The sequence below is a fragment of the Cephus cinctus genome, unplaced genomic scaffold (genome assembly GCF_000341935.2).
Source record: "Cephus cinctus unplaced genomic scaffold, Ccin1 Ccin1_scaffold1137, whole genome shotgun sequence".
Taxonomy (NCBI): domain Eukaryota; kingdom Metazoa; phylum Arthropoda; class Insecta; order Hymenoptera; family Cephidae; genus Cephus; species Cephus cinctus.
This window is the reverse complement of record NW_014333638.1, coordinates 83,215-96,754: the sequence shown is the minus strand read 5'-3', so window position 1 is coordinate 96,754 and position 13,540 is coordinate 83,215. Positions and strand designations below refer to the sequence as shown.

The 13,540-nt window shown below is 38.3% G+C and overlaps 1 protein-coding gene across 2 annotated transcripts; it reads left to right on the top strand.

Moving 5' to 3' along the window:
* Positions 1 to 2,535: 2,535 nt before the first annotated feature.
* LOC107272221 (mucin-5AC) lies at positions 2,536 to 12,760 on the top strand. Of its 2 annotated transcripts, none has more exons than XM_015749150.2 (7): positions 2,536 to 3,066; positions 6,567 to 6,654; positions 8,387 to 11,263; positions 11,345 to 11,531; positions 11,618 to 11,883; positions 11,974 to 12,128; positions 12,285 to 12,760. In XM_015749150.2, exons 2-7 carry the CDS (start codon positions 6,567 to 6,569, stop codon positions 12,444 to 12,446), a joined length of 3,735 nt encoding a protein of 1,244 aa, XP_015604636.1. In that variant the 5' UTR covers positions 2,536 to 3,066; the 3' UTR covers positions 12,447 to 12,760. The 2 variants fall into 2 exon arrangements, with proteins under 2 accessions (XP_015604636.1, XP_015604637.1); XM_015749151.2 differs by having other exon boundaries at positions 2,547 to 2,666.
* Positions 12,761 to 13,540: the final 780 nt, after the last annotated feature.

Genomic DNA, 13,540 nt, shown 5'->3' with positions numbered 1-13,540 from the left:
TTCATTTGTAATTTACTATCCATTATTTGAGAATGATTCTTGCAGATACTATAGTGAATGGCGCCCTGCGTACACTAATGCTTCTATGTTCTTCAGTTACATTGTGAAGTATGATATATGATGATCATGTTCAGTAGAAATATCATAAAAGGATCATAATGTTACTCAGTATGCTACGATCACGGTCGGCATAGGTATTAATGCAATGGTAGTGTACCTGACCTAGTTTTATGGTAGTCACGGTCAGGGTCGGAAACTGGCCTTCGATATGCTTCTCCACTATATGGGATATTAGGCAAGCTTTACTCTTTCCTGGTACTGATTAACAATAAGATCACGAAAGTTTCTTCCACCTTTCGGTGAAATTTGATAGGGTCACGTCTCTAGGTCATATGACAATTGAATATCATATATTTCATGACGCGGATCATCTTTTTAAATTGGACAGACAGGTTAATGCATGATAGACACTGATGGGGCGTTCATTGTCATTATTAGGTATTAGGTAATTTGTAAAGTTGTATTAATGTTACTTAAAATGATATTAGAGAATGATCAATCTATTATCGTGGAATGTCTATGGCAAGCGGCTCACGATTTGACCTACTTCGACATAGTGATCTGAGGTCAAACTGAAATGGTGCAGACTTCATCCCCCAGGAACAGAAATGGCTTCTTCTTGACTCTGGGAGATTACAGGATTATGGTTTACGGGATGCGAAGACAGTGTTTTTACCTAGTTTCTCAAGAGATTTCAACTAGGATCGCGCCATACCTAACTCGCTTGAGGCAGTGCAAGTGGATATTGATGAAAATAGACGCCTGTGTCAGTCCTTCGATGATGATAGTGCATTATCATAAAGATTCGAGACGCGCCCATTTAAAATCTACACCGAAACTAAATGAAGCTTCTTATAATGTTATGTGAGATGACCCAGTTCTTTGAAATAGTAGAGAATGTGCACTCAGGTCGGTATTCGTATCTATAAATCGGAAAAGTCCCTACTTCATCGAAATATCTGGTGCTGGTATGAAAAATGATTGGAGAAAAACGTCCGCTAATCCAGGTTCGATGGAAATTGTGCAAAGACCCAGTTACCTACAAGCAGGTTGTTGGTTGTTGCTTTGCACTAGGTAGACAGACATTGTGTGTGTGTGTGTGTGTGTGTGTGTGTGTGTGTGTGAGAGAGAGAGAAAGAACAAGAAATGAGAGATATGTAAGTACCCAGGGGCAAGAAAGAAAGAGTGCAAAAGACACCGACCAGCATTCGTATTCAGTACCGATCGAAGATGCTAGGAAAACTCCTCCCAGGAACCCAATTAACGCTCCCCTGGCCGGGACACCTTTAGAAAATATCTGGTTCTGTTCGATCATCCTAGAGCTCCGGGGCATTGACTCCGTTATTGATTGCCGTAGTGTACTAATAGCTTCAGGCCAGGGCCTTTTTAAATAGGACCTTCAAAAATTCTTATTACCCAAGTTCATGGGTCCACTTTTGTACAATATATATAGCCGAATGCTAATTCGCTAATAACTCTATATATAATTCATACTAATTTAATCAAAGTATTCAGACTATATCATCATAGCAAATGATCGTCACAGGATTTCCTGTTCAGTGTGAGGATGGGCAAAAGAGATATGATGTTCGAATAAGGACCGTTATTGATTAAAGCACACCTAGGTTGAACTTTTGGCTAGGAACGATCTACGCTCGGGTACCTAACCTGACATAAAATAACGTGGTTAGTCACGAGAATACGATGACGAGAATGGGGTAATGCAGAAGGCAAAGAGGTGCAATTCCTGTCAGGACTTCACAACCAGGTGAAACTCGGTCCGGTCACATTATCCCCATTGAAATATCGAATGCAAATATATCCTTTCCGTGAAACCTGTCTTCGATTGACTAGCAGGTTTCCACCCAAGGCCCCTTACAAAGACGCGTTCATTCGTGTGCGACAACGACACTGTTCCAATTCACTTTACAGTTATGTACTTCTAACTATAATAGTTCCTAACCTAACCTAAAATTAATCTAAGGACCGAGATTAGATTTTCAATCTTCCACAAGGGATCCAATGCTACTCAATCTATGTACTACAATATATGGAAGATGGCGACTCAATGAACGGACCCCCTTCAGTAGGACAGTGTGTCGCTATCGTGCATGCTGGGCCCCTTCTTCCACGTGACCTGGCCACTGACCCACTTTGCTTTCTCCACTCCTTACTCCTCCTGACCCTTCGCCATGACGCTACTTCTGCTCCCCCTTCTTCACCTCGCCGACAAACTTCTCTTTCTTAATTCTTTCTCTTTAGCTCTTCCCTCACTCTATATACTATACCGTTCATTCTTTTACTCGTTTGCCGATCCGTAAGGACTCATCCCTTCTTTCTTTTTCCAGTACCCACCACCTTTTGGTTTAGTCTCCACTACCACTGTTCCTGTGACCGCCACCACCAGCTACCATGACCACCTCTACTGTAACAGACTCTTATGACTTTACCATGCAATTCCAGCACATGCCATGCCATATCACGAGTACTCTGCCAGACAGGTACCATCCACTTAACCAACCGGATGGATGAATAGTAGATAGTTAGTGATCGGTCGATGGCGCACGAGGACTCCTAGTTTATCCTGTAGGATACAAGACTTACAGGTATATCTGCTAGTGTCATATCGATAAATATCCATATTCGTGTTCGATATACTATTGATCCGATCATCCGGAGGTTAATCACGGGAAAATTAAAAGTACGAACTAAAGTGTGAAGAACAAGCTTGTGATACTGAATAAATATTTGTTCAACCAATTGAACAACAGCTGCACGTGACGATTGATTTAATATTAATAATAATATTTTCTGTACGTTGTGCATTGTCGGATCAATAGTGTTATTTGTTAGAGACTTCTACCTGGTGATTTCAAAAGTACCGTTCAATACCTCGTGGATCTTAATCAAGAATCAGAGGACTGATTATTAATGAAAATAAAGTCATACGTGATGCACGGTTTTTGATTGTGGAAAAAATAATATATAGAAGAAACACCTGTCACGGTAAGACATTATCAAATTTATCACATACCTATTATTATACACCTTATCCATCTATTTTTTTTATAACGAGTCTTAATCTAATTATACCAAGATCGTAATACCTACTCCACGATGCATTACTTCCTACCGTAATCTCGCGATAGCTGAATAAGTGATTTCGCGTGGGTCTAGATATACACGCATTATAACACATTATACCGGAACCAGGGCGTGATCGAGAATCGGTCACGATCATGCGGAAGGTAATCTCGCCATGAAATCTGGAGAAAGCTGTGTTGGTGCCTTTGGCCCAGAGTAAACGAGGCGTTTGAGTATGGGTGACCATTTTGTACGCTCTGCTGCCTCCGCATAATATTTTTATCATCATGCGTCGTAGTTTTCTATGAGTTTCATTTCTAATATCTGTGATAATCGGTTGCAACTGAACATATATGTATATATATGTATATACATATATAGTTATATAAAGTACAAAACATTTTTTATATACCGCCATCATTACTCTTATCTGACATAGATAATTTATTTCGTTGTAATCATCTTTCATCATCTGCATTCTTTTATTCACCCTCTACGCATGTTTTTTCCTCGGTTCTATTTCAAAGAAACATACTATATGTCTAAGGAAAATTCATATATATATATATATATACAACTTAGGTATGCGATGACTATGTTAAGCCTTCGTAACGGTTGACGACGCGCACCAGCTTTGCCACCGTTCCAATGGACTCGTTAATTCGTATAGTTAACTCACTGCTTGCTCACTGCTTTAACTTGTACGATTAAAAGTTAGAACAGTGGCGTTTTGAGACGAGCTTGTTTTGGATAAATGGAATTGGTTACTATCAGGATATCTTATTAGTAATGCTTATTACAGCTATTTGTGCAATGTTAAAAAATATCGCATTACTTATCGGATGACCTGACAGTGCTATATTCCTCTGGAGTTTGTGATATTATAGTACAAGTGTCTAAAGGAGTATGTGTACCAGGATCAATAAAAAAAAATGAAGTACTTAAGTAATGGAGATGCAGAAAATTGTATAAGCAAACAATTAATATAGGCATAAAATTCAATTGAGAAGTCAGTTGCAGAAGGTAATTTCGTTTTTTTGAGTTCACCATGACGAGGAAGTCATTCCGAGACGGAGCAATCGGGTCACCCAGATACGATAATCTAGACGACCGAACTAAGCTTTCTCCAATGTACATCTGCAATATTTGGTGTACGTGTGGTATATATCGTTAGTCAAGTCTTTAAAATCCAATGTTCAGGAACACGTACAAATTTTTGTAACGATTCAATAACTCAGGAAGAACAAGAAGTGGTGAGATATTTTTCCAGCGTTATCTCAAAGGTAGACGAATTACTGTGCGAGAAAGATAAGTAAAAAGGTTCCAGTAAAAATTTAAAAAACTGGATTCTCGGAGAAACATGACGTAGTATCGATAGGAATTCAGGGCGAAAGTTTGCCAAAGGCCATACTCATAATTACCGTACCATATTTTAGTGATATATAATTTATCTCAAATTTTGGTTGTCCCTACAATTTTTTAAACCTATTTTATCTCTTTCTATCGTCTCGAAGATAACAGATCTCTCACAGAGACACTAAAAAGAGTCGAACAGTTACCCGATTGCGTTAGCTCCAGGAAGGAGCTCCCTCATCTGATCAGGTGGTTAGTGACTTAGTAAATACCATATATATGTATACCATTGTAAACGTATACACACGTATCCCACGCTGTTACGTATATGCTGTGAAAGAAGAATGGAAAAGCAAAAGCTTGAAGAACCTGAAGATATGTAATACGAGAGTCGCTCGGTTATAACGGAATCGGCAGTTTGCACTGGCTGCATGATCGACGTTTTATTTTAGTTAGACTCTTTGCAATTTTTATCTTTTTATTTACTTTTATTCGACTTGTATTTCAATATGTTAACACTGATCTGATTCTTTGTTTATTCAGTATTATATATATATCGCTCAACTAGAATCGATGACCGTATTATAATAATCTTGCTGTTTGAAACTAGAGAACATTGCAGACGAAACGAAACTGTTTCAAGGAAAGTGTTCCGTACCATATACATATATATATATAATACATATGTAAATATATGTATGATAAATAAACTACAAAAGAAGCATATATAGCTGTATATTGCGTTCAAGCTCTTCATTTCAGTGCTTCATAAGTGCTATCTAACAATTAGCTTAATGGGTATGTTTAAACACGAAACTAAGGGTGAAAGGTGAAATTCAAATTTCCCGGCACTACGGTGTGAATAAATTCTCAGAAATACTTAGGCGTGTAAAATGAATGTTCACACGTTCTTTGGAGTAAATAAATATTGATGCGCGCACAAGGAAGTTCACATGCGTTTCTTAAAATTCATTCAATTTCATTCGCTCGTATGCATGTATCTATATTTAGCTGGCTGATACGAAATATAAATACAAGACTTCATGAACTAAAGTTCACAGAAATTTATCGAACATGGCATCAGGGCGACAGAAACTACACGCGAAGAATGAGACGAACGTTCACGATAACCGGGTTCTAGGTGTCCCGAAAAATCTCTATAACAGGAAGTTAAGTACTTCACTAGGCTCTACAGAAATTCGTAGTCGAAATTTATTCAGGTGGCTTTGACGTCCTAGTAAAAGACATGCAGAGGAATAATAATGTGTAAAATAGACAATTGGTAACTGGGTTACCTGTATTTCTCGTAGAAGCGAGATTATTGAACTGGTACAACACCGTTTCTCTTTGTTAACCTTCAATCATTCATCGCTGACTCTTTTTTTACTTATCCATGTAGTCATTTCTGGTCTCACAATTGGTCCTTTTTGTGTTTTCTTTTATTTATTCTTCTTTCCTTAATTTTTTGAATTCCTATCTCTTCTTTTCATTTTTCAACATTTCTCTGTCTCAATCTCACTACAGTTTAGCATCCTTCATACATGTCATAGCATATATGTGTATACACATGTATATACATACAACTGACAAATAACGGGAATTTTTACATACTTGGTATATATATATATACACGAGAATGCACGCGAGTATCGATATACGCAGTATGGATTTTCAGGATTCTACTGAATGAATGGGTTTACTATAAAAATCACAATAGCTATTCTACGACATTATCTTCTGTGAATCATGATTACATGTGCGATTATTAAATGTACATTGTTCAATCAAATATGCATTTATAGAATTAAAAAAAGATATAAAAATAAATGACCTCTATTCTGCATATACTACGTAATACATATGTATTTTAAATCTATATCTCACTATCACATGCTGAGATTTTGCTTCTATTATGTCATTCAATATGATTGGAATAAAAATACTGCATTGTAGAGTGATATATAAAATTTTAGCATTTATACTGATTTAAATATTTAATTATATTCTATAAAGTTTTCCTTATTCTCGTGTGCTAATTATTTTTAACAAATAATTATTTTTTTTTACAGATGGCTCCCAGGAAAAGTATCTGCCTGCTGCTGATGTTTCTGGCCACCACATATGCTTACACGGTTTCTTATCTACCACATAGTAGGGGTAATAACAACATGAATTTCTGTCAATTCATTAGAAATTAATCAATCATGTTATACTAATTAACGTCCATACAAAATTTCCGTCCGGGAAATCCCTCGTGTAATCGATGTATAATATAATAATAATAATAATAAAAGTTTACAGCTGACGTTACAAAAAAGAAAGTATACACCAGGTTCAGGGCCACAATACCTTAATGACTAATCGATCAATTAATTTCACCTCGTGAGATCATTTTTAAATGGTGACACGATTTCGCCAACGGTATTTGTAGTGTATACGGAAGCATTCGGTAGGTATTGTACTCATACACATGTGTATACATAAAGGCTAGAAGGACGCATATGATGACGATTTCATAGAGCAGGTCATTGTATTGGGAATATGCACACAGTCTCAGGGACACGTAAAATCTACGTGCTTGTAGGAGTATATATATATATATATATAGTATATATATATATATAGTATATATATATATATATATGTATATACAAAAATTGATAACTTTAGTAAAAAAATACCATAAAGTTTAAAAAAAATAAAATCAGGCCTTGGACTTCCAAACACAAAGAAGGATGTAAAAGACTAAAGCAACCTTTCACTGTTCCGAGTACCTGACGTTGGAGAAATTTTGGAAAAATCGATGTGAATGGTATCTTTATAATCACGAGATGATCAGTATACATACGAAGTAACATCTATATGTATTATACAGGACGATTTAGGAGTATTGCGTTACGTGCGGGGGTTTTGTAGCAGAAATAAGATCAAACTTTAATCAATGTAATACTTCTGAATACCGCATCTTCAAATATATAGGTATAAATAAAGACGAGTTCTTAAAAAAATTTTGTGATACGCATTGATACTTACCAGGACGGGCCTGAAAAAACTCCTGGTGTAAGAAATGTTTCTGGTGTCATAAAGAAGTCTTTCATACTAAATTTTCGAAAAAGAAATTTCAATATTAGAAACTTGGATCTATGGTGGGCTTGGCAATGGCTACATTGAGTTAAGGTAGGCTAGAACTCCAGTGCTAGAATTCCTAAGGTTTAGTTTTCTTTACAAATAACATTGTTAGCTTAAATGAACGAGTCCCACTCTATGGAGCCTAACCCCAAATAGAATCTATACATATATATGTGTACATGTACAAGAATATGACATACAACTGACTGATGCGCGTGTTTTGAAACTAGTTCCACATTTAACGGATTGAGTTTTTTATTCGTTGCCTCATTGCCGGTTGAACTGCAATGAAAAATCTTTCCCAGCCCAGAGAATCTCGTTTTCCTGGCGACTGCCTCACTGCCGACACATGGCATAGCCGCCGACCGCGTCGACTGCCCCAGACAGAGGACAGGTTTCTCTTGATCGTAATTCATCGATCCGCGAATTGAATAACAATGAGCCATCCGTCTCATAAGGCTTTGAGGAGACAGGGAATACATGAGACTTTCCGCTTCCAACCTGAATACGAAATACGATTCCTTTTCAAATTCAATATCAAGTTTGTTGGTGGCGTGTGAGAATTTTTTTAAACGAACCTTTTGTATTATAAAGTGTACGAAAAGAAATTAAATGTCCTGTAGAAAATGACCGTTGGTAACTTCCGTGTTCGGTGATCTTGTTGGGATATATTGTTGATCATTCATGCATGCGCTTTCATGTATAATATCAAGGTAAATGTCATGGATTTTTATGGAGCCACTGTTATGTTATGTTATAGGTAGGAAACTCTTTGGTGGATACCGGATAGTTCCTAAGGTGTGCCAACCTACAAACCCTTCGACGATCAAGTCGGACCAACCAGCTGTATGTATGTTCAATTATGAGTGCTCCAGACGCAACGGTGAAGTAGTTGGTGCTTGTATGGATGGATTTTTATTTGGTGCTTGTTGTCAATTGCCAATTAAACAAGCTAATGAAGAGACGATGGACAAAGAAGCAAGCACGGAAGATTTGTTGAATCTTCATGAGATCGATCATGTACCAGACATACCGATTTTATTGAATCCCGATGGAACACCTGTTGGAATGGATACTTCCGGTTCTACTAGTGGTACTAAGACAGTTTCGAATACCAGGACCTCATCTTCAACTATTGTGCCACCTCACCATCCTGGTCATTACACGGATACCGATGAAAATGCAGCAAAGCCGCAGGTTCCATCTCAAGTTGACTTCAGCCATTTGGAACAGGATTTCCCAGTACTCTTAGATCAGCAAGGAATCCTAGATGATCTTAGGCTTCCAGGATTATTAACCCACTCGGACTCTAATAATGATATTCAAGACCATCAAGACACTTCAGCAATTAATCCAGTCACTACTCTTCTCAGTCCAGATCAAGTTTTACAGATTGCTGACCCTGTTGATCAACTTCCTGCACTTTTCTCTCAGGGTTTGAGTCATAATAATCATAGCATGGCGGATACTATTCTTCTCAATGAATATGGTGCCACTCTTAATGAGACTCATAATCCTGATGAACTTTTTAAACCTAATATCGACGGGAGTGCTGGTACCCATGAGAAGAAACCAATTCAAAATCAAAATGGTTCCTCGCAGACAATCTCCAATTCATCAATGACTCAAGGAACTACTGGAGAGAAAAATCAAGCTCCCACTCACAAAATCACAGCTAGTACCTGGTTACCTAGTGTCACTCAAAAGATCTCGAGCACCGAGAAGCCGTCGGCAATTACTCAGAAGTCCACGAGTTCAATGGCAATTACTTCCAATCAGAAAACTTCTGTTACTACGAAACCGGTCTTCACAGCAAGTACAGGAAACTTAAGAGTTAGTTCTGGCTCTTCAACACTCAGGACAGAATCTACTACGCCTATGTCTACTACCGTTGATAAAAAGGAAGAGTTGATTAGAGTACCTACTATTACATATGATGCGCAGTCTGGAAATAAGAAGGATGATGTATTAGATCATGAAGAAATTTCAATTAATCACATAATATCTATTTTGAATGATACTACTTCTATCTCTGATGCTCAAGTTATATCTCAGAACAACAGTCCTATTCACACTTGGATAAGTGTTGATGAAACTTCTAAACCTTCTATCATTAAACTGTCCTCATTAAAGCCTTCAGGTAGACCTTCCACTAGACCGTCTACCAGACCATCAACAACAACTACTGAATTTCCATACACTTTCTATAAGCCAGGACAGGCGACTTATTATAATTATGAAACTGTGCCTACCGAAGCTACTGGAAGTTCAAGTAATCCTCAAGTCCTGTTCCCAAACACATATTCCTCTAGACCATCGGGTACTCAAGGTACTTTTGACACTAGTAGTTTATCATACTCAACCAGACCGTCTACCAATCCACCAGCACCAACCGTTATAGTACTTGGACCATTGGGAACTGAATTTACAACAGCAACGACCCAAAAAACATCAACAAGACGACCTGTTGGGTCAACCAAACCTGGAGTTACAAAGAAACCTAGTGGCTCCACAACGATAACTCATAATATTAGTACATTTATCTCTACAAGTAATACAGCAAGTAATGACAATCATGTAGTATCTACTAGTTACATCAGTGTCAACCTAAAGGACAGTACTAGTAGTAAGCCCTCAGTATCGCAGAGTCAAGTCACTCCAGGAGCTATAATAACTAATGATGATACAGACTACGAGTTAGTAACTACAAAGAATCCTAACAGTGTTACCAAAAGACCAACAACCATGTGGACAACTTTATCAAGTTGGTCGGGGAAGCCCAGTTTTCACCTGAAACCATCGAATCCAAATTTCAATTGGCCTCAAGATAACATAAACTCGGATAACACAATCATCTTAAAGGATCCTTTAGCAGTCGATAACATCATTACCATGACCAGTCCATCTCCGTGTGAGGAAGAGACAGCAGCACCTAATGATCTTATAAATTTCCCACCAGTAAGGAATCCCAATCTCAATTTCTCAGTATCGGCATCTCAGCAAGAAAAACCTACCCTGGTGGAGACTTTTAATAATACTGGTTATCCTGACATCGAATTAGTAAGCGAGAACGAAATACCGACACCGGCATTCATTGAGGACGATGTCTTGACCAACAAAGTAGACGTATTTGTCAATAAGATCGTCGAGTCTCTTCAAGAAAACTTCGACGACCTCAAGGATGTCGTGTACAACAAGAGAAATACTTCCTTAGCCCCAATAAGCGCGCCGACAGTCACGAGGAGGCCTACAACCAGCAGTCCTGCTGTTAGTACAACCAGGAAACCAGTTCGGAGACCAACTCAAACAAGTAAACCCTCTCAGGTCACTACCAAGAGACCAGTAACCACCAGGAGACCACCGACCCGACTCTCTAGTACCACGGTCAGACCTGTTTCTGGTGATAGACCAGTACGTCCAGGAAAACCTACAACCACGAGACCTAGACCAACTACACCACATACTGTAACTACGAAAAGACCTCAGACTACTACCAGGAGAACAAAACCTACAAGGAAACCTACAGTTCCCACTGTAGCTGTGATTGAAGATACCGAAGAAGAGGAAGTACCTTCGACCTCCGTCATCCTTTCTACCACAACTGAGAAAGCTACTTTTACATCGGATTTTAAAAAAGGTGGGTGAAGATAGTCTATCTTCGTGATAACTGGCGTAGATGGCGAAGAAGAAGGACTTGATGTTTTTTGATTTTCTTCAGAATGTGGTATAAGACCGCAATTCAAGTCTGGAAGGATCGTTGGTGGGAAACGTGCTAGTTTCGGCGAATGGCCTTGGCAGGTATTAGTACGCGAGGCTACATGGCTTGGACTCTTCACGAAAAATAAATGTGGCGGTGTTCTTATCACTAATAAATATGTCGTTACTGCAGCGCATTGTCAGCCTGGGTAAGCATTATCAGATGTTATTATTTATTTCTTTAATTGTCACACAGATAATTTTATATGGTAGATAACATGTTTTTTTTTTTCAGATTTTTAGCCTCTCTGGTTGCTGTTTTCGGCGAGTTCGACATATCCGGCGAGTTAGAACCGAAACGTAGCGTTTCCCGTAATGTACGCCGGGTTATAGTTAACAGGGGTTACGATCCGGCAACATTCGAGAACGACCTGGCACTTTTGGAATTGGAAACTCCAATTCAATTCGACACGCACATTGTGCCAATTTGTATGCCAGATGACAATGCAGATTTCACTGGAAGGATGGCAACAGTAACAGGCTGGGGACGTTTGAAATACAGTAAGTGAATGTCTAAAAAATTCCTAAAATGCCTTCCACCGTATAGATTTGACTATAAAAATAAATAATAATCATAATTTTTATTTTAAGAGGGTGCTGTACCATCGGTTCTTCAAGAGGTCCAAGTACCGATAATGGAGAATTCGGTCTGTCAGGAAATGTTCCAGATCGCTGAACATCCGAAGCGTATTCTAGACAGTTTCCTGTGCGCAGGATACGCCAATGGTCAAAAGGACTCTTGTGAGGTCTCGTATTACTTTCTACTGTTGTATCATCGTCTATTTAAGTAGCACTATAAGAATAACTGCGGATACTGAATAGGGCTCTCTAAGAGACAGTTTCCCTTTACGACCAGAGTTCCAGACCTTACTCATCCATTATCGTTTTTATTTTTCATAAAGGGCGATAGCGGCGGGCCACTGGTGATGGAACGTCCTGATGGTAGATGGGTTCTCGTGGGTACCGTTTCTCATGGAATAAAATGCGCAGCACCATACTTACCTGGTGTCTACATGAAGACCACTTTCTTCAAGCCATGGCTCCATAGCATCACTGGAGTCTGATGAATGAGAGGTGATTCCCTTGATAACTCAATGAAGGGTTGATACAGCCTCTCCTGTATAAATGTACAAAAGAAGACTAATTTATTACGAACCACAATGCCGTTTTTTTGATAAAAACGATATCAAGGAACAATTCCATTTATGAGTGCACTTAGGGTACGACCTAACTAAGGTCGCTATCATAAATGACCTTATGACACGTGTATATACCTATGAAGTGCATACGTCTCTATAGATATTATATATATATATAGCGCCTTATTTATTTTTCTTTTTTAGCCATTATTTATTAAACATATTTTTATACGAGTATAGTTAGACTGGTTTTATGTTCCTTATATTTCCTTGTTAAAAAATGGGCTTGATTCCCTTGATCCGATATTGAATCACCCTTGACCCTTTACACAGCCTCATCCCCTCATACGTGGGTTGGTCGAACCCACGTATGTACTGCCTGACGTAAGTAAATCACGCATTCATGTGCGTTCAGGTGGATTATGTATTTAAAGCGTACTTTGGTATTTAGATAGACAGGTGGTTATAACATATATGGGGTGTTGGCGTCGTACATAAGTTATACCATATAGTTAAAACAATATGCAATATCGCCGCGTAGACATATGTATAATATATATGTACATACACATGTATGGTGAAACCTTTCGTTTGCCAGCCAATAGGAACGCGAGCCACTTTGGATCAATACGAGCAAGAGAGAGTTGGATAAAATAAAGGGACGAGGATAGAGAAGAGAAGCGAGAGTTTCATCCGACACTGAAATTACATCTTAAATAAAGCTTTTTTATTATTTCATGTGCTTAAAGCAATATAGAACATTTTTTGTTTTATTTGACTCACAATATATTGTTTTTCGAGTAATGAATTATTTGTTGTTGCACTTTTTTTTATCATTGGAAAGCTAACGGAAACGCCCATTATTTTTTTAAGTAAGATTGCATATTTGAGGTACCTCGAAAAGATCAAAAAGGTGCGAATCAGGGGGAGAGAAAGAAAGGGAGAGAGAAGCTAATAATTTAACTTCCTCCGGAAAGCGAAAAATCTGACGCATGCGTGCAACAAAAAGCTTGCACAGT

Coding starts and splice junctions, on each gene's coding strand:
- LOC107272221 (XM_015749150.2), top strand. CDS start 6,567: ATGGCTCCCAGGAAAAGTATCTGCCTGCTGCTGATGTTTCTGGCCACC. Junction 6,655..8,386: donor TTATCTACCACATAGTAGGG/GTAATAACAACA, acceptor GTTATGTTATAG/GTAGGAAACTCTTTGGTGGA. Junction 11,884..11,973: donor CTGGGGACGTTTGAAATACA/GTAAGTGAATGT, acceptor TTTTATTTTAAG/AGGGTGCTGTACCATCGGTT.